This window comes from Onychomys torridus, chromosome 1, assembly GCF_903995425.1.
Source record: "Onychomys torridus chromosome 1, mOncTor1.1, whole genome shotgun sequence".
Lineage (NCBI taxonomy): Eukaryota > Metazoa > Chordata > Mammalia > Rodentia > Cricetidae > Onychomys > Onychomys torridus.
In genome coordinates, this window is record NC_050443.1 from 12,509,272 (window position 1) to 12,537,232 (window position 27,961).

Genomic DNA, 27,961 nt, shown 5'->3' on the forward strand with positions numbered 1-27,961 from the left:
ACTCTTCAATGGCACCTCCTGCTCCTGTATTAACCCATGGGCAAGGGTATGTCTCAAATATTATTAATGGACTGGCCTTAATAATCTTCTTCCCAGGGGCTCAGAAGAGAAGCTATGAATGCCAAGAATTACTTTTGGGGAAAGAATCTAAGTACACTGAGCTCTTCTGTCCATCACACTCCTCTCTGGGATAAAATCCTGTCTACACAGCTTCAGTTCTGCTCTCATGCCTAGCTCCTTTCTAGCCTGATTTCTCTCTACATTTATCTACTGTCCCCTCTAAGTTTTATCTTAATTCTCGAATCTTAGTGCCACCCCATCAAGGTTCTCATCCATCTAGTTCTTTCCCATCTTAGCTCCTCTCCCATCTCCTTCTTTCTCATCTTGTTCTTCCACATCTGGCTCTTCCTCATCTTCCATCTCATTCCCCTAGTACTCTCTTCTAGCCCTTCAATCTAGTTCTTCCCCATCTCAATCCATTCCTCTCCCATACAGTTCTTCCATTCTCTTTTCTCTTCTCCATGTAGTCCTTCTCTGAAAATAAAACTGCCTTTTTATCTCTTTGATCCTTCTCTCCAAGATATCTCTGCTCCTGCTGTTTCTGGCAAGTATGTTCAGTCTCTAGGCAACTTGGCAACTTCCATCACAGCTAGATGTACCTGTAAGCTGGAACCCTTAGTTCTGTGTTAATTGTTAAGGGTGGATCTAAAACTAGAGATAAGATTTTGGAAAGGGAGAAAAAATAAACTTAATTAGAACATCTGCCAGACCTTCTCAACAGGTAGTCTGGATGCTTAAGTCTGTTCTTAGAGAGCACAAGGGTATTTCTGATAAGGTACTTTCCTCCATCTGGGGATGGACCTGGCCAGATGCTGCCAATGACAATAATTACAGAGAGGCTTGAACTGTGGTTCTGGCTGTGCATAGCTGACAGCACAGAAAGTTATCTAAATATTCGATTAGTACAGGAGAAGTTGTGCCCAAAGAATGGTGGAAAAGCTACAATAGCACATGAGAAACTCATAGCAGGAAACAGCTAATAATTGAAAGCCAGTATCACCAAAACTCCTTGAGCCTCAGCGTGATCTCTGGAAGGCCCTTGGCTTCTTCCAGGTATTTGCTTGTCATAATCAGCTGAGATCTTACTTCTATATTTTTGTGGCTTGCAGAAATTCCTGGGTTTTTGTTTAGTTTAAAAAAAAAGGAGAATGTTTAATGCTTTCTAGGGCAGCAAATATGTAGATAAATTTAATTTTTGAGATGACATGAAAAATAAGTAATGATTAATTAATATTGATATTTAACCAATATTGTATCAATAATATATATTTATAATCAATAGTCTATATAGATGGCATGCTGAGAATTTAATCATCTAATAGGTATAGTTGTACATAATTGGAGTATCTGTCCTTATAAGAGAGTAGAGGAGTAACATAAAAATCTACCATTAGCTAGTCCAGCATAATATGGTAAAGTGTGTCTAAATAATATGATTCTGAGCTATCAAAAAGAAATGGTTAGTTTGGAATATTAACTCTATCAATCTCTGATAGGTAGTATTAATTTGGTTAATCTGGGTTTTTTGTTTTGTTTTGTTTTGTTTTGTTTTGTTTTTCAAGACAGGGTTTCTCTGTAGCTTTGGAGCCTGTCCTGGAACTCACTTTGTAGACCAGGCTGGCCTCGAACTCACAGAGTTTCTCCTGCCTCTGCCTCCCAAGTGCTGGGATTACAGGCATGTGCCACCACCGCCCAGCTGGTTAATCTGTATTTTAAAGAAGCATTGTTAGATAAAGAGTTACCTGAGTTAGTCATAAGCATCTGTGGGACCAAGGCTGCGGTTGAAGCTGACCTTAATAGTTCAAATTTGTAACTCATTTAGCTATGAGAAGATAGTAATAACCTGTGTCAGGGTATACATAGCAAGACTTACATACAGAACAATGGCCAAAAGGACATGAGGAGAATGTCTGATAGTACATACACTTCAGGATCACAGGCAGAAATTATCCAATTAATAATAGAGCATTTGTTAAAAGACACTCCAGTCCTGAGTAGAAAAGTTCCTGTAAGCAAAAGGAAAATGAAGGGAAGTGACATTGGGGGCATAGAATTCACTTGTGGTTGCTTCATGCTGATAGAGGGTGAAGTTAGGAATTCAGAAGGCTGGAACACAGTGGAAACCCAGGAAGAGCTAGCTTTCTCCAGTCTCTGAGAGGCAATCAGGAAAGTGCAGCAGGACTCCCTGGTAAGTGGGCTGGAAGGTGGGGTGCAATTAGACAGCACATCCATGGTCAAGATAATGACAACCTGTAACTCTTTAAATGATTAGAATTTGCTGGAAACAATATATTGGTGGTAGAACATGCAGTCAAAGAGTATTAAGGAGGAAACTTTTTCTTTGTATGAACTTATTCATTAAGCCAAGGCCCAAATATTAAGAATCTAGAGGTAAATATCAGCTTGGTATCAGACTGGCATCTAGGAGCACCTTTGTCCTGCAGCAGCCTGGCCATGTGGTGTGATCAAGAGATCCAGGATCCATACAGATGAGTGCGTGTCCTGTGGAAGCATGCAAGTATATTCTCTTCCTGATGTTATTAAAACATCAGGACCTTTCCATTTGCAGTGAGGAGGTCCTAGAGGCTTAGGTGTAACTTTTGTGGAGAAGTGTCTGAGGGAAGAACTCTTATTATACTCATGTATATTCATATGATTAAAACAGAGCATGAATTAAGCTATGATGGGAAGATGAGTATTAAAGATCTCCACTTAGCAATTTGGATATTTGTGTTTTTAAACTGTGATGAGCATTTTCTTTTTTTATCATCATAAACCATATTCATTTATTCACTAGTGGTATTAAAATAAGTTAGTATACAACCAAATGCATCATTCATATTTATGCTTTTAAAATGGCGAAGACAGCATGTTCTTTGCTATAGTATTAATGTTAGCTATCAAACATGTTTTAGAAATCTTGGAATAAAGATTAAAGACTAAAGGGTTGGCAATTCTTCAAATCTTGATGATTAAAGTACATAAAATTGAAATGCTTGTGAAGAAAGACCCCATTAACATTTACTGTTACAAGGTTTTGAAGGGGAAAAAAAGGCAACCAGATAACAAAAACAAAATTCTAATTCATTGTAATGAATAGAACAAGAACATTTTATAGAACAGAAAAAGATGCTTTTAGTACGTTCATAGCCTATTAAATTTCCGGAGGACTCTGTATTCATTAATTATTTCTCTAAAAACCAACAAGTAGGATGGTTTGGGCAATTTTCCAAAAACAGTGGACTCAAAATTGGGGATGAAAAACATGGAGGAAGTAACTTAGTTATCACAAAGAATAATAAGACCTAAAAATATACATCCTGTTGATAGGAATTCTCTGTTAGAGTTTTCTATGCAGTGTGCTACAGAGTACATTTCTGTAGTAATCAATTCTTCTAGTTGCATTTATCAATTAGCCTGATAAATATGAAAGACTGAACCAGCCCCATGCCCACAAATTATTCTGTAGACTATGTACAATACCAAATTGACTCCAATAATACAGGTAGAAATCACTGTCGCCCAAAGTTGGACACAGAGCTTTTGATTATTTTCTCTTAATGATTTTAGCCAACCCAATTGCATTTTTATGTGCACTTATTGATGTCAACACCAGTCTAAGAGTATGCATAGAGCTGAGGATTTTTTTACGTCATTTCCCAGTTTTTATTTTTTTCTCTTTTTTATTTTATAATTTAATTTAATTTTATATATCAGCCACGGATTCCCGTCCTCCCTCCTCCCGCCCCTCCTCGCCTTTCCCCCAGCGCACCCCCCATTCCCATCTCCTCCAGGGCAAGGACTCCCCTGGGGATTCAGCTCCACCTGGTAGATTCAGGATGTTTGCTCTTATTTCAGTTGTATGATTTTTATTCATTTCAGCATCTCACAATCTCATCTAATTTAAGGTTCACTGAAAACTGAGGATTAGTATTATTTTACATTTACACCATTGTAGCTCTTGAGTCAGTTTTTATCCTGTTTGCTTAAGGAAATCCTAAAAGTGAAAAGTCTACCTGTGACAGTTATTATAAATAATGTATTCTTAGAGGAAAATCTGGATCAATTATTCAGCACAACTATTTATACATAATCTCCACTCTGTGTATACTGTGATAGTACAATTTAAAACTACTCTAAAAGCATCTTGTTAATAAAGCAGATGTTATTATTAGATATGAAGTCATATTGTCTATCAATATCTGTATGTTTAATTTTTTTAAAAACATGCTAAAAAATACACAACACAGATAATAGAATTCTATACACTGATTATAATTTATATGGTATTGAAAGTCCTCTTAGAGGATTCAGAAGCTATTTTTCTGTATATTTTATTATTAACTGAAAAAATTTATTTCTTGAATAAACTACTGGAGTTATTACAAAGAAGTTTTAAAAATGTGCTAAAACTCACCTGGGATCATTATTTAAAAAATAAAATTCATGGGCCAGAAAGATGTCTCAGCTGTCAAGAGAACTGGTAGCTTTCATAGAGGATCTGGTTCAGTTCCTAGCACCTACAGAGACGTTTACAGCCATCTTTAACTGCAGTTCCAGGGGATCTGACACCCTCATCTTCCAGGGGATCTGACACTGGCTTCTGGCTTCTGTGGGCACCAGACAAACAAGTGGTATACATGAATATATGCCAATAAACACACTTACATATAAAATAAAAATTAAAGCATCCTAAAAATAAAAATAAGGAATAAAATTCAGCTCTGCCCACTTTGACCCAGGAGTCTTGATCCAGGTGCCAAGCTCACATGGTCCCCAGCATACAGTAAGAACGTAGCTTCCTCCTCTTCAGTTCTGTCCTTCCTTTCTGGGCCCTGCTTAGGCTGCCCAGTCCTCTGCTTGCACTGAGGCTCTCTCTAGCAGTCCACGCAGCCCTGGAAACAGACACACTCCTCTAGGTTCTGTCCTCTTGGAACTCCATCAGCACCAATAGGCTAAAGACTTGCGAGGTGACAGCAATGGGTAAATTGCTTGCCAACAAGTCCGACAACCCAAGTTTGATTCCCACATGGCGTAAGGACAGAACATAGTTGGTATAGTTTCCTCTGACCTACACAATGCACCTTGGTGTGAAAGCCCCCTATTCATAACATAAACAAATACTTCCTACCACACAAGATACACAAATATGCCGGCAAGCCCGCTCCCCTCCTCAGCAGTCTCCAATTAGCGGTGTGGGAAAGGAAGCCGAGGAGAGCCGGGAACCTGGAAGTACTTCTCAGCAAAGGCCTGGGCAACTCTTTTGAATGGAATCGGGCTGATTCCTTGTTCTCCGAGCCAGGTCCTTGTTGAGTGTGAGGAGCTGCTCTTGCCGCCGGGTTGCCACAAAGCCAGGAGAGAAAGAGAAAAAAAAAAACTATTTGTGAAAAATTATACCTGCCAGAATTAGCAAGAATTGGAGTTAATAAGAAATTTGTCAAATTCAACAAATTGAATCCCAACACCAGGAGTTATAGTTGCTGACCAGAAATATGGACAGACTTCTTAGACTTGGAGGAGTTATGCCTGGACTGGGCCAGGGTCCACCTATGGATGCTCCTGCCGTGGGCACAGCAGAACAGGTCTATATCTCTTCCTTGGCATTGCTGAAGATGTTAAAGCATGGCCGTGCTGGAGTTCCTATGGAAGTTATGGGTCTCATGCTTGGCAAATTTGTTGATGATTACACCGTCAGAGTGATTGATGTGTTTGCTATGCCAGTCAGGAACTGGTGTCAGTGTAGAAGCAGTTGATCCTGTCAGGGACCAAGATGTCAAGAATCAAACATGAACCATGGAAAGTACTAGCTAAGCCAGAGAACAAGTCATACGACCACTGCCCTTCCCCAGAGCAGTAACACCTGTTTACTAACCAGAGGCTCCCAAACATAAGAACATTCCACGGTTGCTGTGGATATCACTCTGTGTAAATAAAGTTCTGATTGGCCAGTGGCCAGGCAGGAAGTATAGGCGGGACAAGAGAGAAGAGAATTCTGGGAGGTGAAAGGCTGGGTGGAGAAAGACACCGCCAGCCGCCGCCATGACAAGATGTAAGGTACTGGTAAGCCACGAGCCATGTGGCAAAGTATAGATTAATAGAAATGGTTTAATTTAAGATAGAAGAAGTAGATAACAAGAAGCCTGCCATGGCCATACAGTTTCTAAACAATGTAAGATTCTGTGTGCTTTCTTGGTTGGGTCTGAACGACTGTGGGACTGGCGGGTAAGAGAGATTTGTCCTGACTGGGCCAGGCAGGAAAACTCTAACTACACACAGTCAGGTGCCATGGCAACCGAATGTAAAGAGCATTCCATGGTCAGGTAGCCTAGCAACAGAACAAATGGCCCCTGAGCAGTGACCTTAGCTGACATCTTACAGTCGCACGACCTGCACGTCTCCCACATTCTGCATGCCTTCCACATCTCTTCCCCTTCCCTCCTTCCTGCCTCCTCCCCTCCTATGCTATATAAGCCTTGCAGAGAGAAATAAATATTGCAGCTTGATCAGAATCTTGTCTTGCTATCAGTCTCTCATGTCCCCTGTCTCTCATTCATTCCCACAGGTGGGTCGCCCCTGTTGAAACCCTGCTGGCCGGGGCATGATCCAGTATTCCAAGCCAAAATGTTAGATATGCTGAAACAAACAGGAAAGCCTGAGATGGTTGTTGGTTGGTATCACAGTTACCCTGGCTTTGGCTGTGGCTGTCTGCCTTGTCGGAGAGAGCTGTGGCAGTGGTTGTGGATCCCATTCAGAGTGTAAAGGGAAAGGTTGTTATTGATGCCTTCAGACTGATCAATGCTACTATGATGGTCTTAGGACATGAACCAAGACAAACAACTTCAAATCTGGGTCACTTAAACAAGCCATCTACCCAGGCATTAATTCATGGATTAAACAGACATTATTACTCCATCACTATTAATTATCGAAAAAATGAACTGGAACAGAAGATGCTGTTAAATTTGCATAAGAAGAGTTGGATGGAAGGATTGACACTTCAAGACTACAGTGAACATTGTAAACACAATGAATCAGTGGTAAAAGAGATGTTGGAATTAGCCAAGAATTATAATAAGGCTGTGGAAGAAGAAGATAAGATGACACCTGAACAGCTGGCAATAACAAATGTTGGCAAGCAGGATCCCAAGCATCATTTGGAAGAGCATGTGTGTCAATGTCTAGTGTGTTGGGGGTCCCTGGGTAAGGGTCTCGCAGAAATCAGGACACAGGGGATGCAGAGCAAAGGCAGCAAATGCAACTGCATGCTGTACTTTATTAGCATCAGACTTATATACAATGTGCACATAAAGAATCTCAACAACCGTTTTCTCATCTGTTGTATCCCAAGCAACTTACTTAGACAATGCTTGGCATAACACAACACTCCCCTATGTTCTAGCTATTCAGAGTGTCTCAGGGCATGACGTCCTGGCCAGATGCTACCTCATTGAAAAATAACATGCCTTACAGCAGAAAGCCTCTTCCGTGTTCCCAGGCATCTGTAACTTGTGACTTGAGATAAGAGGAAGAGAACATTTTCTCCTCCTAGCTCTAGCCTGCCAGAGCTGGCCTTTGTCCAAGTCACAGTCATCAAATAGCCTTGAGAATCAGAAGGAACATTAACTGCTTACATAGGCATATCTCCACACTTTCCTTCTTTTTTCTTTTGATTTTTCAAAATAATTGCTTTCCATAGAGTTAACATAGACTGTTGAATGGGTCGGATATAACATAAATATCCCAGGCAAAGAGCCACAAGGATAATTATTAAAACAATCCCAACTCCTCCTGCAGTATGGGATAAACTTTGAATAATTCCTTTAGGATCAAGACCTTCAAGTTGTTTTAAAAACAGTTCAGCTATTGTGGAGGCATCTTCATTCTCAAACTGTTGTCCAAATATTTCATGGATATTAAATTGCAAATTATTAATCATATCAGAAGCAGAGGTATTACCATCTAAGTATTGTTGAATTAAAGACCAATCATGTAAGGATTCATTATATTTTAAATTTGTAACACAAAAGGTGGTTGAATTCCAATCACATTTCAGCCAAATTTGTCTTTCCAAAGTCAACATCTTTTTGCCAAGCCAACTTACAGTTTGTTTTAAGATATCTGAGCTTGTAATCTAGAATCATTCTGGACTTGAGATAGCCATAGATCATGAGAATCTTTGTGCCATTGTTCAACAAAATGATTAGTTTGTAGAGAAGTGTGCAAAGCTATTCCAGACACAGTAGCAACTGTGGTGACAGCTATTAAACTAAGAATTACAGCTACAACAATGCCAACCATCCTTTTCGTTCTTTTAAGAAGTTTTTCAAAAAACTCTAAAACCAAGGTATCTACAGGATTATGCGACCAGGTTCTTTCCAAATTCACTGGTAACCAAACATGAGTACGTTGTTGCAAAATCATTAATGAAAAACCATCTTTAAACTTAACAGATGAATTCAAACAAGAATACAACTGACATTGTATACATTGAATTCCTTGATCAAATGTAAAATTTCCAATCAAAAACACATAGGGCAAGGGCAAACAAGTAGTTATATTATATTCTTTAAACAATGTAAAATAATAGGAAGAAGCAGAATTAGCGGTTCCAGAAAATGTGCCATTCATCAGATAAACAGGTTTCAAAGCAGCAGCAGCTTTCCATAAATGTGTCTGAACTTGAGCCAGAAATTATAGAGAAGCTATAGGTGGATCAGCAATTCCACAATCTCCCCATTCCATGAGTCGATTCCCAGAGATGATCTCATTCCACTGTTCTTTCATTGGGATCCTAATTGTAAAAGAGACATCACATTGAATATCATTCCATTCAGAACAATTTTGTAAAAATTGACCATATGGTCCCCACATAATCATGTCCTGATATAATTTTCCAAATTTTCCTCGGCATTCTTGCCAAACAAAAGGTTGATATTTCAAACCAATATAGGTAAAACCAGGAAACTCAGGAAGTAGCAAAGGATCTTCAAAAGTGATGCTGGTCCAGGTCATATTAATAGACCATGCAGATAACCATTGCAAACTCATACGGGATCCATTGCTCATGTTTCCTGGCAAAAGCCAATGTTGCCAATCCAGTTGAAGACAAGGAAATACCCCCATACATATGGGTTTTAGAAACCCAAAATAAGTAAAATTAAAATTACTGCCATCATCCTTATTCAGATAAGTCAAATTATTCCAAGGAGGAGATAATGCAGAAGGAGTAGTATATAAGGTTATATCCATACTACCCCACATTACAGGTTCCATTAAAGGTGGGTTAGGAATATAAGCCCAATAGCTTACATTAGCCCTTTCAGCAGATGAAGTAACAGTAAGTAAAGCACACATTGCCAAGAACAAATTCTCAGCAGTCAGAGTTTTGCCTGTTCTCTGTAATATCTTTTGACCTTCCCCACTAAGCTTCTTAATTTGCTCCCAGGTAGGCAAAGGAGTAAGAGCCAATAGTCGATGTCTCCGACGTCCTCCAAGTGATAGGTGGGCCATGGCAGTTACTGGAATGTCATCATTGTCTCGTTGATTAGTCTTACAACGTCGTGGTGGGTAGGGAACCGTCCGTAATGGAGCACGTCTGGATCCATCGGGCAGGTAGCCAGTATTTGGTGACTCCATCCTCTGTGGAAACATAACCATATCCCTTCCCTCTATTAAGCAGCAAACCGGGCTGCCATTCTGCATCAGCAGCAATTTTTATCCATACTGGCTGTTGTAGCAAAGAACCATCGGAATCTTGTTGAAAATGTTTTTCAGCCCGAGTTAAAATATCTCCCTGTGGTAAATTTAGAAAATTAAGAATAAACAAGGCCTGAGATAAAACAGACCGCGCATTGTCCTGAGTAAAGTATAAAATATCCATACCTGGATCATTCTTTTTCCTCCTTTTTAATTTTTTAATTTGTAATTTTAAAGTTCCATGGGTACATTCAATTAATGCTTGTCCCTGGGGATTGTACTCTATTCCTCTAATATGTTTAATTTCATAATATTCACAAAACTTCTTAAATTTATGACTAACACTGGTCCATTATCAGTTTTAATGCTAGCAGGAATTCCCATAACAGAAAATGTAATAGGTGTTGAATCACATGATTTGCAGTTTCTCCTGATTGAGCAGTGGCCCAAATAAACTTTGAAAATGTATCTACTATAACATATACAAAAGAAAGTCTTCTAAACATAGCTACATGTGTAACATCTATTTGCCATAATTCATTAGGTTGAAGACCACGAGGGTTAATACCGGCAGGAATGATTCGAATATGTAAAGGTCTACAAATTTCGAATATGTAAAGGTCTACAAATAGGACATTGTTTAATTATCTGCTTAGCTTGCCTATAAGGAATTTTATATTTTAAATGTAAGTGACCAGCATTAGTATGCAAATGAGTATGATCTTCTTCAGCATTCACAAAAGAAACCAATCAATCCACTGCATGATTACCATAAGTTAATGGTCCAGGCAATCGAGTATGAGAGCGCATATGTGTAACATATATTTTTGAATTTCTTTGCTGCAATAATTGTTGTAATATATTAAACAAATGCTGTAATGAAGCTTTAGGAGAATAAGTTACAGTATTCAAAATATTCTGAACCACCCCAACAGCATAAGCAGAATCAGCTATAATATTAATATCTTTTACAAAATCAATCAAAACTTGTATAATAGCAACAGGTTCATTTTGTTGGACCGAACCAAAGCTAGTTTCTTGAACCCAATAATTATTCTCAGTCCAATAAGCACTTTTCATTTTAGATCCATCAGTAAAAACAGTAATAGCATTAGTAAGAGGGACATCACTAATAATTTGATTAATGACAAATTCTTGTTTGCAAAAACAGTCCCATAACTTTCCTTGTGGAAAATGACAACTAATAACTCCCACAAAATTAACTAAAGCTATCTGTAGCATTTCACAAGTAGATAACAAAAAAGAAACTTGATCTTTAGCTAAAGGAAAAACTATCTCAGAAGTATCAAATCTAGATAAAGTAAAACAACATTGCCTTTCTTGCTCAATTATTAAAGCAAGTTGCTGTTCATATGGCATAATATTTTTGGAGAATCTATGTTTAGTATAAATCCATTCTAAGGGTTTTTCATCCTGTCCTAACATACCTGTAGGATATTGCCATGTTTGCAAAATATATAAATAATTGGTTTAGATACATCTATCCTATTCAAAAAAGCTCCCTTTATTTGTTCTTCTACAATTGAAGTTCTTTCTCTGCTTCCGGAGTTAAAATTTGAGGACTATTGAGATCAGAATCCCTGTAAAATTCCAAATAAATTATGTAATTTATATGTAGGTATTCCTAAAGCAGGTCTTAGCCAATTAATATCACCTAATAATTTTTGAAAATCATTTAAAGTTCTGTAATTTATCTCTTCTTAAGGACATTTTTTGAGGTTGAATAGTAGTTCTATTAACTACATATCCTAAATAATTTACCATACTGTCTTTCTGTATCTTTTCAGGAGCTATAATTAATCCATAAGTCTTAAAATACTCAGGTAATTTTTGTAAAATTATCTTTAATTCCTTAATATCAGGGCCAGAAAAAAGAATATCATCCATACAATGAGAAATATATACATTAGGCCATTTTTGTTGAATAGGTTTTAAAACAGAATCAACATATAACTGACACATAGTAGAATTCACCATACCCTGTGGCAAGACTTTCCATTGAAATCTTTGATGAGGTCCTTGATGACTGATTTGAGGTAAATAAAAAGCAAATCTTTTTCTATCTTCTTCATGAACGGGTATAGTGAAAAACAATCTTGTAAATCAATAACAATAATAGGCCAATCTTTAGGTAACATAACAGGAGAAGGGGTTCCAGGTTGGAGAGCTCCCATAGGATACATGGAAGCATTTACTCCTCTTAAGTCTGTTAGAAGACGACATTTACCTGACTTTTTCTTAATTACAAATATTGGCGAATTCCATGGGGAAGTAGAAAATTCAATATGATTCTTTTGTAATTGTTCCTTTACAAATTGATGTGTTGCTTCCAATTTTTCTTTGGAAAGTGGCCATTGTTCTATCTATAAAGGATCATTATCCTTCCATAAAATCTTTAATGGTTGCATCTAAAATATATAATTTTAAAAATGAATATTAGCACCCCATTGTTCCAAAACATCTCTACCTATAATATTAATGGGAACGTCTAAAATATAAGGCTTCAAAACTGCAACCTGACCATCTTCAGAAATTAAAAAAACATGATTTAAAGCATGACCTATACTATTAACAGGAGTATGGCTGACATCTTTAATTTGACATGGAATCATGTCAGACTCCAAAGTTGTTCAGGAATACATCAAAGTGGACAAATTTTGTTAAGTTCCTTTTACTATTTGAAAAAAATCAGTAGCACAAATATATTTTGATTGTTGCTTACAAAATAAACATTTACAATCCAAAAAAAAAAGATACACAAATATATGTAATTAATTTAAAACGTACATCAGCTGGGCAGTGGTGGCACACGCCTATAATCCCAGCACCCGGGAGACAGAGGCAGGTGAATCTCTGTGAATTCAAGATCAGCCTGGTCTACAGAGCTAGTCCAGGACATGCTCCAAAACTACAGAGAAACCGTCTCAAAAAAAAAAAAAAATCAACCTACCTCCAGATACTTGAGTGCTTTGCTTGAGTCCCATTGCAGTAAAACTCAAGCAGTATGAAAAATAATAATAATTAGCCAGGCAGTAGTAACTTATGCCTTTAATCCTAGCACTTAGGAGGCAGAAGCAGGCAGATCTCAGAGTTCAAGGCCAACCTGGTTTATAAAGCTAGTTCCAGGACAGCCAGAGCTACACAGAGAAACCTCGTCTTGAAAAAAACAAAACAAACAAACAACAAAAAAAAAAACTTCCAATGAACAACTTAGAAAACCTCAAGACAAAGAATTCAAAAGAACTACTAAGAACATGCTCAAAGAGCTCAGGTAATAAAAACTGAAGAAACTCTGGTCACCAGAGTAGACCAGTCCAGGCAGCCTCTAGACCACTGCCAGCAGACCAAGGTGGGGTCATCCTTGTGGATTCCTGAGAGCCTCCCCAGCACCCTGACTCTTCCTATTCCCATGATGTCCTCATCTATCATAGTATCTCCCTCCCTGCCCTCCTGCACAGTCCCTGTTCCAGCTTGACCCTCCCATTTCCCTATGTTCTCATGCCCCTCTCCTCACCCTCTGCCACCCTCCCACACACCCAGTCCACTCAAGTAGATCTCATCCACTTCTCCTTCACAGGGTCATCCATGTGTCCCTCCTATGGTCTTTCTCTGTTAGCTAGCCTCTCTGGAGTTGTGGGTTGCAGTATGGCCATTCTTTCCCTCACATCTAGTATCCACTTATGAGTAAGTACATACTATGTTGGTCCTTCTGAGTCTGGGTTACCTCACTCAAGATGATATCTTCCTAATTCCATCCATTTGCCTGCAAATTTCATGATATTGTTTTTTACTGCTGAGTAGTACTCCACTGTGTATACGTACCACATTTTCTTTATCCATTCTTCAGTTGAGGGGCATCTAGGTTGTTTCCAGGCTCTTGCTATTATAAATAAGACTGCTATGAACATAGTTGAGCATGTGTCCTTGTGGTAAGATTGAGCATTCCTTGGATATATGCCCAAGAGTGGCATAGCTGGGTCTTGAGGAACTTATTCCCAATTTTCTGAGAAACCACCATACAGATTTCCAGAGTGGCTGTACACATTTGCATGCCCACCAACACTGTAGGAGTGTTCCCCTTGCTCCACATCCTCTCCAACATAAGCGGTCTTCAGTGTTTTTTATTTAGCCATTCTGACAAGTGTAAGATGGTATCTCAGAGTTGTTTTGATTTACATTTCCCTGATGACCAAGGATGTTTCAGCCATCTGAGATTCTTCTGTTGAGAATTCTCTGTTAAGCTCTGTAGTATATTTTTTAATTGGATTGTTCAGTATTGTGAAGTCTAGCTTTTTGAGTTCTTTATATATTTTGGATATCACCCCTCTGTCAGATGTGCAGTTGGTGAAGATCTTTTCCCATTCTATAGGCTGTTGTTTTGTCTTATTGACCAAGTCCTTTGCCCTACAAAAGCTTCTCAGTTTCAGGAGGTCCCATTTATTAATTGTTGCTCTCAGTGTCTGTGCTACTGGTGTTATATTTAGGAAGTTATCTCTGGTGCCAATGCTTTCCAGACTACTTCCTAGGTTCTCTTCTCTCAGGTTCAGAGTAACTGGATTTATGTTGAGGTCTTTGATCCACTTGGACTTGAGTTTTGTGCATGGCAACAGATCTATTTGCAATCTTCTGCATGTTGACATCCAGTTATGCCAGCACCATTTGTTGAAGATGCTTTCTTTTTTCCATTGTACAGTTTTGGCTTCTTTGTTGAAAATCATATGTTCATGGGTGTGTGGATTAATGTCAGGGTCTTCAATTCGATTCCATTGGTCCATATGTCAGTTTTTATGCCAGTACCAAGCTGTCTTTATTACTGTAGTTCTATAGTAGAGCTTGAAGTCTGGGATCATGATGCCTCCAGAGGTTGCTTTATTATACAGGATTCTTTTAGCTATCCTAGGTTTTTTCTTTTTCCATATAAAGTTAAGCATTGTTCTTTCCAAGTCTGTGAAGAATTGTGTGGGGATACTGAATCTGTAGATTGCTTTTGGTAAGATTGCCATTTTTACTATGTTGATTCTACCTATCCATGAGCATGGGAGATCTTTCTATTTTCTGATATCTTCCTTGATTTCTTTCTTCAGAGACTTAAAGTTCTTATCATACAGGTCTTCCACTTGCTTAGAGTTACCCCAAGGTATTTTATATTATTTGTGGCTATTTTAAAGGATGATGTTTCTCTGATTTCTTTCTCAGCCCATTTATCATTTGTATATAGGAGGGCTACTGATTTTTTGAGTTGATCTTGTATCCTGCCACCTTACTGAAGGAGTTTATCAGCTGTAGGAGTTCTCTGGTAGAATTTCTGGGGTCACTTATGTATATTATCATGTCATCTGCAAATAGGGAAAGCTTGACTTCTTCCTTTCCAATTTGTATCCCCTTGATCTCCTTTTGTTGTCTTATTTCTCAAACTAGAACTTGAAGTACTATGTTGAATAAGTATGAAGAGAGTGGACAGCCTTGTCTTGTTCCTGATTTTAGTGGAATCGCTTTGAGTTTCTCTCCATTTGCTGCCAATTGCCTTTATTATGTTTAGGTATGTTCCCTGTATTCCTGATCTCTCTAGAACCTTTATCATTAAGGGGTGTTGGATTTTGTCAAAGGCTTTCTCAGCATCTAATGAGAAGATCATGTGGATTTTTTTTTCTTTCAGTTTGTTTATATGGTGTATTACATTGACAGATTTTCATGTGTTGAACCATCCTTGCATCCCTGGGATGAAGCCTACTTGTTCATGGTGGATAATTGTTTTGATGTGTTCCTGGATGTGGTTAGCCAGTATTTTATTGAGGATTTTTGCATCAATGTTCATGAGGGATATTGGTCTGTAATTCTCTTTCTTTGTTGCATCTTTGTGTGGTTTGGGTATCAGGGTAACTATAGCCTCATTAAAAAAAAATGGTAGTGTTCCTTCTGTTTCTATTGTGTGGAACAATCTGAAAAGTATTGGTATTAGCTCTTCTTTGAAAATCTGGTAGAAAGATTCTCTGGATTTCCTCATTGTCTGTTGTTATGTCTCCCTTTTCATTTCTAATTTTATTAATTTGGATGCTCTCTCTCTCTCTCTGCTTTTTGGTTAATTTGGATAAGGGCTTGTCTATCTTGTTGATTTTCTCAAAGAACCTACTCTTTGTTTCATTGATTTTTTGTGTTGTTCTCTTTGTTTCTATTTTATTGATTTCAGCTCTCAATTTGAATATTTCCTGGCGTCTTTTTCTCCTGGGTGAGTTTGCTTCTTCTTGTTCTAGAGCTTTCAGGTGTGCTGTTAAGTCACTAGTGTGAGATTTCTACAACTTCTTTATGTGGGCATTTAGTGCTATGAATTTTCCTCTTAGCACTGCTTTCATGGTGTCCCATAAGTTTAGGTATGTTGTACATTCATTTTCATTGAAATGTAGGAAATCTTTACTTTCTTTCTTTATTCTTCCTTGACCCATTGGTGATTCAGTTGAGCATTATTAAGTTTCCATGAGATTATAGGCTTTCTGTAGTTTTTGTTGTTGTTGAAATCTAACTTAAAGCCATGGTGATCCAATAAGATACAGGAGGTTATTGCAATTTTTTTTGTATCTGTTGAGATTTACTTTGGACCAAGCATGTGGTCGATTTTAGAGAAGGTTCCATGGGATGCTGAGAAGAAGGTATACTCTTTTCTGTTAGGGTGGAATATTCTATTCTCTAAAATCTACTTGAGTCATAGTGTCTGTTCGTTCTCTTATTTCTCTGGTAAGTTTCTGCTTGGCAGACCTGACCATTGATGAGAATAGGGGTGTTAAAGTCTCCCCCTACTGGTGTATAGGGTTTGATGTGCGATTTAAGCTTTAGTAATATTTCTTTTATGAATGTAGGTGCCCTTGTATTTGGGGCATAAATATTCAGAATTGAGACTTCATCTTGTCGGATTTTCCCTGTGATAACTATGTAATGTCCTTCCCAATCCCTTTCTATTGACTTTAGTTTGAAATCTATTTTGTTAGATATTGGGAAAGCTACAGCAGCTTGCTTCTTAAATCCATTTGACTAGAAAGTCTTTCTCAGCCTTTTATTCTGAGGTAGTGTCTGTCTTTGAAGTTGAGGTGTGTTTCTTGTATGCAGCAAATAGATGGATCTTGTTTTCATATCCATTCTGTTAGCCTGTGTCTTTTTATAGGTGAATTGAGACCATTGACATTAACGGGTATTAATGACCAGTGATTGTTAATTCCTGTTATTTTTTTGGTGGTAATGTTGTATATTTTTCTGTTTTGGTATTTGTTGGTATGGGACTATCTATTGCCTATGTTTTCATGGGTGTATCTAACTTAGGTTGGATTTTTTTTTTCTTCTAGTGCTTTCTGTAGGGCTGGATTTGTGGAGAGATATTGTTTAATTCTGGTTTTATCATGAAATATTTTGTTTTCTCAGTCTATGTTGATTGAGAGTTTTGCAGGGTATAATAGTTTGTGTTGGCATCCATGGTCTCTTAGTGTTTGCTTAATGTCTGTCCAGGACCTTCTGGCTTTAAGAGTCCTGATTGAGAAGTCAGGTGTTATTTTTATGGGTCTGCCTTTACATGTTATTTGGCCTTGTTTCCTTTGCAGCTCTTACTATTTATTCTTTATTCTGTGTGTTTAGTGGTTTGATTATTATGTGGCGAGAGGACTTTTTTTTGGATCCAGTCTATTTGGTGTTCTGTAAACTTCTTGTATCTTTATAGGCATTTCCTTCTTTAGGTTGGGAAAGTTTTCTTCTATGATTTTGTTGAATATATTTTCTGTGCCTTTGAGTTGATAGTCTTTCCCCTTCTTCTATCCATATTATTCTTTGGTTTGGTCTTTTCATTGTGTCCCAAATTTCCTGGACATTTTAGGTCATGACTTTGTTGACTTTAGTGTTTTCTTTGACTGATGAATCTATTTCCTCTACCGTATCTTCAATGCCAGAGATCCACACTTCCATCTCTTGCATTCTGTTGGTTATGCTTGCATCTGTACTTCCTGTTCATTTACTCAGATTTTCCACTTCCAGCATTCCCTCAGTTTGTGTCTTTTTGTTTGTCTCCATTTCAGTTTTCAAATCTTGAACGGTTTTCCCCCACTTTTTTAAGTGCTTTCTCTTGTCTTTCAAGGGATTTACTGATTTCTTCCCATTTTTTGTTTGACTTTTCCTCGATTTCTTTAAGGGAATTTTTCATTTCCTCTTTTAAGATCGCTAATATCTTCTTAAAGTCATTTTTATGGTTGATACCTTCTGTTTCTTCTGTGTTGGAAAGTTCAGGTCTTGCTGATGTAGGTTCTAATAGAGCCATATTGGTTTTTATGTTGTTGACTGTATTTTTGCACTGGTGTCTACCCATCTCTTTCTCCACTTGGTGCAAGCGGTGTCTGTGTCTTAGGGAGCCTCTCTTGGTCTGATTGATACTCTTGGTCCAGTGGGAGCTCTTGGTCTAGTCGATGCTAATGGACTCTTTGTCTCAGGGAGAAGCTCTTAGTCCAATTGGCGCTAGTGGGCTCTGTCTCAGGGAGTAGCTGCAGTCTTGGCTCATGGTAGATGGTGGTAGTCTGACATGACTGCAGGAGGTCTGCCTGCCAACTGGCCTGAAACTGGGACTGCAATGGGTGGTAGTGTGGGGGTGCCAGGTTGTGCCCCTGGGCCCAAGCCTAGAGGCTGGGGTGTTTGGGTTTGAGGATAAAGACTCACCTCCTTTTTTGTATGGGGCTGTGTTTCTTTTTTATTATTATATTTGTGTTTTAATTTTACACATCAGCCATGGGTTCCCCTGTCCTCCCCACTCCCACCCCCACTCCCACCTTCCCCCATCCCCTCCCCTCCATTCCCATCTCCTCCAGGGCCAAGACTCCCCTGAGGATTCATTTGAACCTGGTGATACAGCCAGGTCCAGTCCCCTCCTTCCAGGCTGAGCAAATGAATTATGAACCAAAGGCTGTGGAGTCCCCAGATGGAGCAGGCCCTCTATAAGTGAGACAATTGAATAGCTTGAACTATTTGGGAGGCATCCAGGCTATGGGACCAGGACCTGTCCTTAGTGCATGAGCTGGCTGTTTGGAACCTTCCGGCTTACACACGAACACTTTGCTCAGCCTGGAAGACTCACCTCTTTTTCCAATCTGGTGCTGGTGGGCTCTGTCTCTGGGAATAGTTTTACCAAAGCTTGACCTTGGGGGTTATAAGGAATGCCTGTATTTGGAGATATTATGCTGTTCAGCTGTATAAGTGAGGTTTGTCACACAAATATCTTACCCAATCAATTTTTCTCTTTTTTTGTTTTGTTTCTTTCCTATTCTCAGTCTTTTAGAATTAAGTCCCTCCCCTAAATAGAACCAAGGAGGCTTTAGCCTCAGGTGTATAATTTTCATGGTGATCTTAGATTAGGGTCACCAATGAGGAATGTCAAATAGAGGTTTGAGTACAACTGTGGGTATCATCAACCAGCTTTTGAAAATCATTTAAGGTTTTTAAGCAGTCCATTCTCAATTGAAAAGGTTGGAGAGGACAAAATCCGTGTGAATAACATGTGCCAAATATGAGAAATGAGGTTGAATTTAGATTTCTCAGGGGCCACTTGAAGTCCATATTAAGTCAATTGTTGGACCAGAAATAGTAATATCTCATGCAATTAGGCTCTGTCAGCATGAGAAATCAATATATCATCCATATAATAAACAAAATAAACATCAGAATACAGAATTTTACAAACTTGCAAAAACGCTGCATCCATAAACTTTTGATATAAGTTTGAGCTAGTTTTATTTCCTAGGTAAGATATTCCTCTTATATCTCTGATAGGATCTCTGAAAATTTGGAGAAGGTAAGCTAAAAAGCAAATGCTGACAATCTTTAGGGTGTAGAGGTATGGTAAAGAAGCAATCTTATAAATCTATGACAATTACAGATCTTTTAGCTTGATTTTTTTAATAACAAATATTAGGGTGTTCAAAGGGATGGTTGGGGTCTCTATCCTCCACCAGACAGGTAGCAGCTTCAATTTTGTCTGTACTCAAGGGCCATTATACCAGATAGGGGCATCAGACTTTCAGGTAATGGGGTCAGCAATGAGAACAGTGGTTCCTATGACAGATTTTGATACCCTAGGCCATGTCTGTCATCTTTTATTTCTTGGAATAATGGGCTCAATTCAGCCTTGGGTTTGTTTACCCAAGCCCTTTTTGGAGTTTAAACCCATCTGCAGCAGTTGAGCTGAAACTGGTTCATTGCAGAGATTAATAATACACCCATTTGTTGTAGCACATCTCTTCCCTATAGATTGTTAGGTATGGGAGAGGATGGCATATGGACAGAATGTGCAATGATTTTTTTTCCATCAGATCACCTTAATATTCTTGAACTTCTGGATACATTATTAGCTTGACTTAGGCTCACTAGAGAGGAAGGAGTAATAGTTGTTTCAAGTAGTCAGCCAATCTTTTCCTGAAATGCAAGAAATGTCCATGCCTATGTCTAGCTAGCCAACTATTTTCATTCCTTGTATTTTAAGTGTTTAGTTGGTCTAGAATATTTAATTTCCTGAACCCAGAAAGACATAACACTAGAATCCAAACTGGCAGCTCCCTTAGGTGCTGCCCTGCACAAATCTGAATTGTTTTTATAGGAGAAGTGTACAATGATCTTAATCTCTCTGGTGAAGTCAGGATTGCCCATACCTGGGGCAACCTTGTACAGTAGAGGAGCTATGGCCTAAAATTAGCCCCAGTGTCCCTTCTGTGGAGGTCCATAGACTCTTGTATTAAGGCAAACTGTTGGGGAATCAGGTGTTTGTATTTTGAAAGGGGTAGAACATAAGCCCATTCCTAAAGCTCATATATCTCAGACCTCAATAAAAACTTTATCCAAAGATCTACCTTAGGCAAACATTCTCAGTATCTCTAGGTTATTTACTGAGACTCAGGTATCATTTATAACATCTAGATGTTTATATGTTATATTTATCTAGCCCAATAACCTGTATTTCACATATCCTAAGTTATTTCTTAACTTTCCTAGACATTCTTTATATCAATCCTTCATATCCTTATAAAAGCTTTACATCTGAAAGCATTTTTGTATTTAATTCATCAGGAGATATAGGTGATTGATTACTGAGAGCAGTCAATGTGGTGAATTACTTTAAACAAAGGAACAGTCAAGGATTATTTTGAAATTTGTTTGGTGAGCTATCTTTTATTTGAAATTGGATAGCAAGGCAAATTATCTTTAGACCTGGTAAATGGAAATGTAATCTAAATGATCTTAAAGTGTAATTTGGACAAAACCCTGGCAATAAGAGGTATGGCAGTTTTGTCTAAAGTGGGAAGCTTCAACATTTTAAATGCCAGAGGGCTAAGTAATGAATTGATAATATCAATATTTAGCATATATAAAAGTATGATTTTGTATATGTTATAGAATTTGAACATTATTAAGATGATCAAGATTTAACTTGTGCCAGGCAGTGGTGGCGCATGCCTTTAATCCCAGCACTTGGGAGGCAGAGCCAGGCGGATCTCTGTGAGTTCGAGGCCAGCCTGGGCTACCAAGTGAGTTCCAGGAAAGGTGCAAACTCTGTTTCGAAAAAAAAAAAAAAGATTTAACTTGTATCCTAATAATTTATCTTTAATATCTTATAATTTAGATACAACTTATCCTTAACATTTTATAGTTTAAGTTGGCTAATCAATTGATAAGTTGCATATTTTAATTATCTCTAGTAGTTTATAATTAAGGTAGACTTATTCTTAACAGTTTATAAGTTAGTTGTCCTTATAAACTTAGAACTTTAAGTTTTATCCCTGTTGGGTTTAGGCTTAAAAATAATTTTGTACTGACGTTACTTTAATATAGAAACAAGAACTCTTATTCAGAAATATAGTATATAAGGAGAGTGACAATTTCATAAGTCTGTTATGGTGTATCATGAAATAAGATAAGCACAGTAATAAATAAATAAATAAATAAATAAATAAATAAATAAATAAATAAATAAATAAATAAGAAAATGATTTTTTTTCTTTTTTATCTGTAAGAGCAAGTTTATCCATTCTCTATTTCCAACACCCCTTGATGACAAGGGTCTTTAGGAGATCAGAAATACAGGGAACATACCTAAACATAATAAAGGCAATTTACAGCAAGCTGTAGCTGTGTGGTCACTACAGGAGTGTGTGGATTCACACAGGACCATGATATGAAGACATGGAGGCATCTTAAGAATGAATCTAGCCTATCATGGCTACAGTGGGGTCCAGCCTCAAAGGACTGAAACACTAACCCTTCACCTAGGGCATATTTATTTACTTTTTTTTACAGTTTAGATAGTTAATTTCCATACCTTCAAAGCAACCCAAAAGGAGCTCTCAGAGACCAAGTGCCAGGTGCAAATTACTTGAATCATCAGATACCTTGGTTTTCAGGATTTCCTGGACCAAGTTTTGCATAGGCCTTTGATCCTTAAAGGACTCTCTGATCCTTGTCTCTCAAATAAGATTCACATAGATGGGGCTGGAGAGATGGCTCAGAGGTTAAGAGCACCAACTGCTCTTCCAGAGGTCCTGAGTTCAATTCCCAGCAACCACATGGTGGCTCACAACCATCTGTAATGAGATCTGGTGCCCTCTTCTGGCCTGCAAGCATACATGCAGACAGAACACTGTATACATAATAAATAAATAAATCTTTAAAGAGAGAGAGAGAGAGAAAAGAGAAAATGGGTATACTTTAAAAAAAAGATTCACATAGATAAGAGAAACAAAAGGTAAGAGAAACAAAAGGTGTGGTTAAACAAAGGAAGGATTAGGTCTAGGTGCTGCTCTCTGGAGCCAAGCCAGGAGCTCAGCGGGAATGCCATTATAGCAAGCCAATAGCCAACATCAAAATAAATGAAGAGAAACTCAAATTAATTCCACTAAAATCAGGAACAAGACAAGGCTGTCCGCTCTCCCCATATTTATTCAATGTAGTACTTGAAGTTCTAGCTAGAAAAATAAGACAACAAAAGGAGATCAAGGGGAGACAAATTGAAAAAGGAAGAAGTTAAACTTTCACTATTTACAGATTACATGATATAGTATACATAAGTGACCCCAAAAATTCGGCCAAGGAACTCTTACAACTGATAAACACCTTCAGAAATGTGGCAGAATAGAAAATTAACTCAAAAAAAAATCAGTAGCCCTCCTATATACAAATGACAAATAGTCTGAGAAGGAAATCAGAAAAACATCACCCTTTACAATAGCCACAAATAATATAAAATACCTTGGGGTAACTCTAACTAAGCAAGTGAGAACTTTAAGTCTCTGAAGAAAGAAATCGAAGAAGATATCAGAAAATGAAAAAATTCCCATGCTCATGGATAGGAAGGATTAACAGTAAAAATGAAAAATCTTACAAAAATCAATCTACAGATTCAATACAATCCCCATCAAAATCCCAACACAATTCTTCACAGACCTCAAAAGAACAATACCTAACTTCATATGGAAAAATGAAAAGACCAGGATAGTCAAAAGAATCCTGTACGATAAAACAACCTCTGGAGGAATCACGATCCCTGACTTCAAGCTCTACTATAGAACTACAGTAATAAAAACAGCTTGGTACTGGCATAAAAACCGACATGTAGACCAATGGTATCAAACTGAAGACCCTGACATGAATCCATGCACATGGATGAACACCTAATTTTTTACAAAGAAGCCAAAACTTTACAATGGAAAAAAGAAAGCATCTTCAACAAATGGTGCTGGCATAACTGGATGTCAACATGTAGAAGATTGCAAATGGATCCATATCTGTCACCGTGCATAAAACTTAAGTCCAAGTGGATCAAAGACCTCAACATAAATCCAGTTACTCTGAACCTGATAGAAAAGAAAGTAGGAAGTAGTCTTGAATGCATTGGCACTGGAGATCACTTTCTAAATATAACACCAGTAGCACAGACACTGAGAGAAACAATCAATCAATGGGACCTCTTGAAACTGAGAAGCTTTTGTAGAGCCAAAGGACATGGTCAACAAGACAAAGAGACAGCCTACAGAATGGGAAAAGGTCTTCACCAACCCCACATCTGACAGAGGGCTGATATCCACAACATATAAAGAACTCAAGAAACTAGACATCAAAATGCCCAACAGTCCCATTAAAAAATGGCTATAGAGCTAAAAAGAGAATTCTCAACAGTAGAAGCTCAAATGACTGAAAGACATTTAAGGAATTACTCAACATCCTTAGTCATCAGGGAAATGCAAATCAAAATGACTCTGAGATACCACCTTACACCTGTCAGAATGGCTAAGATCAAAAACACTGAAGACAGCTTATGTTGGAGAGGGTGTGGAGCAAGGGGAACTCTCCTCCACTGTTGGTAGGAATGCAAACTTGCACAGCTACTCTGGAAATCAGTATGGTGGTTTCTCAGAAAATTGGGAATCAATCTTCCTCAAGACCCATCTATACCACTCTTGGACATATACCCAAGGAATGCTCAATCATACCACAAGGACACATGCTCAACTATGTTCATAGCAGCATTATTTGTAATAGCCAGAACCTGGAAACAACCAAGATCCCCTTCAACTAAAGAACAGATAAAGAAAATGTGGTACATATACACAATGGAGTATTACTCAGCAGAGAAAAACAATGACATCATGAGGTTTGCAGGCAAATGGATGGAACTAGAAAATATCATCCTGAGTGAGGTAACCCAGACTCAGAAAGACAAACATAGTATGTACTCACTCATAAGTGGATACTAGATGTAAAACAAAGGATAACTAGACTGCAACTCACAACTCCATGGAGGCTAGCTAGTAAAGAGGATTTTAGGAAAGACACAGGGATCACCCAGTGACAGAGAAATGGATGAGATCTACATGAGCAAACTAGGGGTGAGGGGAGGTTAATGGAGGGCAGGGTCGGGGGAAAGAGAGCTTAGGGGAGCAGGAGGTCCTAGCTGGATCAGGAGCAGAGTGTGAGAAAAAGGAAAGGGATACCATGATAAATGAAGATACCATGGGAATAGGAAGAAGCAGAATGCTAGAGAGATCCCCAAGAATCCACAAAGATACCTCCACAATAGACTACTGGCAATGGTTGAGAGGGTGCCTGAGCTGACCTACTCTGGTTTTCGGTTGGCCGAACACCCTAACTGTCATGATAGAACCCTCATCCAGTGACTGATGGAAACAGATGCAGAGATCCATAGCCCAGCCCCAGGCAGAGCTCCAGGAGTCCAATCAATGAGAGAGAGAGAGAAAGAGAGAGAGAGAGAGAGAGAGAGAGAGAGAGAGAGAGAGAGAGAGAGGAGAGATTATATGAGCAAGAGATTTCAAGAACATGATTGGAAAAGTACAGAGACAATTAGCCAAACTAGTGGAAACACATGAACTGTGAACCAGTAGTTCCCCATGGAACTGGACCAGGCCTTCTGGATAAGTGAGACAGTTGTTTAGCTTGAACAGTTTAGGGGGCCAAAGGCAGTGAGACCAGGCCCTGTCCTTAGTGCATGAGCTGGCTTTTTGGAACCTAGGGCCTATGCTGAGACACTTTGCTCAGCCTTGGTGCAGGGAAGAGGGTCTTGGACCTGCCTCAACTGAATGTACCAGGCTCTGCTGACTCCCCACAGGAGACCTTGCCTTGGAGGAGGTAGGAATGGGGGGGTGGATTATGGGAGGTTTGGGGATGGGAGGAGGAAGGACAGGGTAAGCTGTGGTTGATATTTAAAATGAATAGAAAATCTCTTAATTAAAAAAAAAAGGACCAAGTTTGGTTCCCAGCACACATGTCAGGTGGTTCACAACCACCTGTGACTCCAGTACCAGAGGAAGAAACACCCTCTTCTGGCCTCTGTCCACGTGCACACATGTATTGGAGAGAGAGAGAGAGAGAGAGAGAGAGAGAGAGAGAGAGAGAATAAAAGCAAATCTAAAATAAGAGAAAACAAGCTCACATTTCCCATTATAATTCAGGTTCTCACAACATAAGTCACCACCTTCTCACTGAGCAAGTTCAGGCATTCCCTGGGCTGACCTGCAGCCATAGCATGTCTGACATTGGGTCCTGTCCCAGTGCTGCTACCTCTTGGAGGATGACTGATAATCAGGACTGTCTTAGGATTTCTATTGCTGTGACGAGACACCATGACGACGGAAACTCTTATGAAGGAAAACATTTAATGGAAGGGCTTATGGCTTAGAGATTCAGTCCATTATCATCACAGTGGAACATGGTGGCATGCAGGCAGACATAGTGCTGGAAAAGGAGCTGAGAATTCTACGTCTTTGATCCACAAGCAACACAAAGTAAACTGAACTCCGCATGTGGCTGGTGGCCGCAGAGCAGTTGGGTTCTCCCGTCGGGTCTCCTCAAGGCTCTTCTGGCCTGACTCGAGCCATGACAGTGATAATTCATCTTCCTGGGTTGTTCAAAAGGGAAAAGGTCTAGATGGCTGGGGAAAAAGGCTTATCATATCAGACAGAGCTCATAATGTATTTGATTTTCACCAAGCAGCTGATGATATCCAGGGACAGCAGAGACAAGAACAAGCAGGAAAAAATTTGGGTACCACAAAAAAGGGCATCGGTCCAGTGTATTCCTCCATAGCTGCATGGAGTGGACTTTGGATGTGTGATCTTGTCTCTGACTTTGATGGCTTCTCTGAGAGGTTCAAAGTTCTAGCTAACCAGTACAAATCTATATACCCTACTTTGGAAATAGACATTGAAGGTGAATTACATAAACTTAAGGGTTATATGGAAAGGATTAAACCGATGGTGAGAGATGGAGTTTATTTCCTATATGAGGCCCTCCATGGACCACCCAAGAAAATCTTGGTAGAAGGTGCAAACGCAGCATTGTTAGATATTGACTTTGGAACTTACCCTTTTGTGACCTCTTCAAACTGTACTGTTGGAGGTGTTTGTACAGGTTTGGGTATGCCCCCTCAAAATGTTGGAGAAGTATATGGAGTTGTAAAAGCTTATACCACTAGAGTTGGTATTGGTGCCTTCCCCACAGACCAAGACAATGAAATTGGAGAATTATTACAAATAAGGGGTAGAGAATTTGGAGTAACTACTGGGAGGAAAAGAAGATGCGGCTGGTTGGACCTTGTGTTACTCAAATATGCTCATATAATCAATGGATTTACTGCATTGGCCCTTACCAAGTTGGACATTTTGGATATGTTTACAGAAATCAAAGTTGGTGTTGTTTACAAATTAGATGGGGAAATCATACCTCATTTCCCAGCAAACCAAGAAGTCTTAAATAAAGTGGAAGTTCAGTGTAAGTCTTTCCCGGGATAGAACACAGACATATCTAATGCAAGGACATTTAAGGAGCTACCTGTCAATGCACAAAATTATGTTCGGTTTATTGAAGATGAGCTTCAAATACCAGTTAAGTGGATTGGTGTAGGTAAATCCAGAGAGTCCATGATTCAGCTCTTCTGAGGACTACTGGCAGTGCACAAGACGCTCCTTGAGAGGGAGGGGAGATACTTACACATTTCTCTATGCTCTGCAAATTTGAGAATAAAGACATTGCAATGCGTTTTCAGATGGCAATGGATTGCAGTCGCTGATGGATGGCTGTCACGGATAGACTGGCGCCCTCCCATCCAGCTTCCCAGCTGGCATGGCTGCCGCACTTGTTGCTCCTGCTGCTCCTGGTGCCACACAGTTCCTTTCCGTGTTTAGTAACTGTATTATCCCTGTTGTTTGAAATCTAAAACTTCCAGTGTAGTTCTTCTTCATTATTATCATCGTGGTTGAGTTTTATCCTGACTAGATGGTGAGAACAATTAATGCAGTTTTGCACAAATATTTTTACATCCTGATCATTCATTGATCTGTCATTGTAATCTTTACAATGTTAGAAAAAAACAAAAAGAAGGTTCTGTCAACTTTTGTAATGGTCTGAATTCTGTTTAAATTGTGAACTGCTTATTTTCTGCTAAGGTCATTGCAAAATTGAGCTTTGGTTAGGAGGGGGAGTGTGTTCATGGGACCTTCAATTTGTGTAGAATACAGAACTTAGTTCTCTCTACAGTTATTTAATACAATGAACATTTAATTCAGTGTTCAAAAAGAAGAAATGTTTCCCTACAATAACCATTTTAATGTTAAAAATTAATTATTAAGGGGTTGGGGATTTAGCTCAGTGGTAGAGTACTTGCCTA

The 27,961-nt window shown here is 38.7% G+C and overlaps 2 protein-coding genes and 1 pseudogene across 2 annotated transcripts in view; 2 read left to right on the forward strand and 1 right to left on the reverse strand.

Annotated features, from left to right (window-relative positions):
* The first annotated feature begins 6,681 nt into the window (after window positions 1-6,681).
* On the forward strand, window positions 6,682-7,436 carry LOC118589388 (annotated as a pseudogene).
* The window catches only part of LOC118569867 (endogenous retrovirus group K member 25 Env polyprotein-like), a 73,766-nt gene continuing 53,114 nt past the window's right edge, over window positions 7,310-27,961 (reverse strand). Inside the window, exon 2 of the mRNA XM_036168117.1 lies at window positions 7,310-9,699. Coding sequence (XP_036024010.1) covers window positions 8,752-9,696 — 945 coding nt within the window. The 5' untranslated portion in view covers window positions 9,697-9,699 and the 3' untranslated portion in view covers window positions 7,310-8,751. The remainder of the gene's footprint in view (window positions 9,700-27,961) is intronic.
* On the forward strand, window positions 13,032-27,240 carry LOC118589462 (adenylosuccinate synthetase isozyme 2-like). The gene is given in 2 exon segments (XM_036196807.1): window positions 13,032-13,048; window positions 26,117-27,240. Coding segments are annotated over 2 exon segments (1,134 nt in total). The 3' UTR covers window positions 27,234-27,240.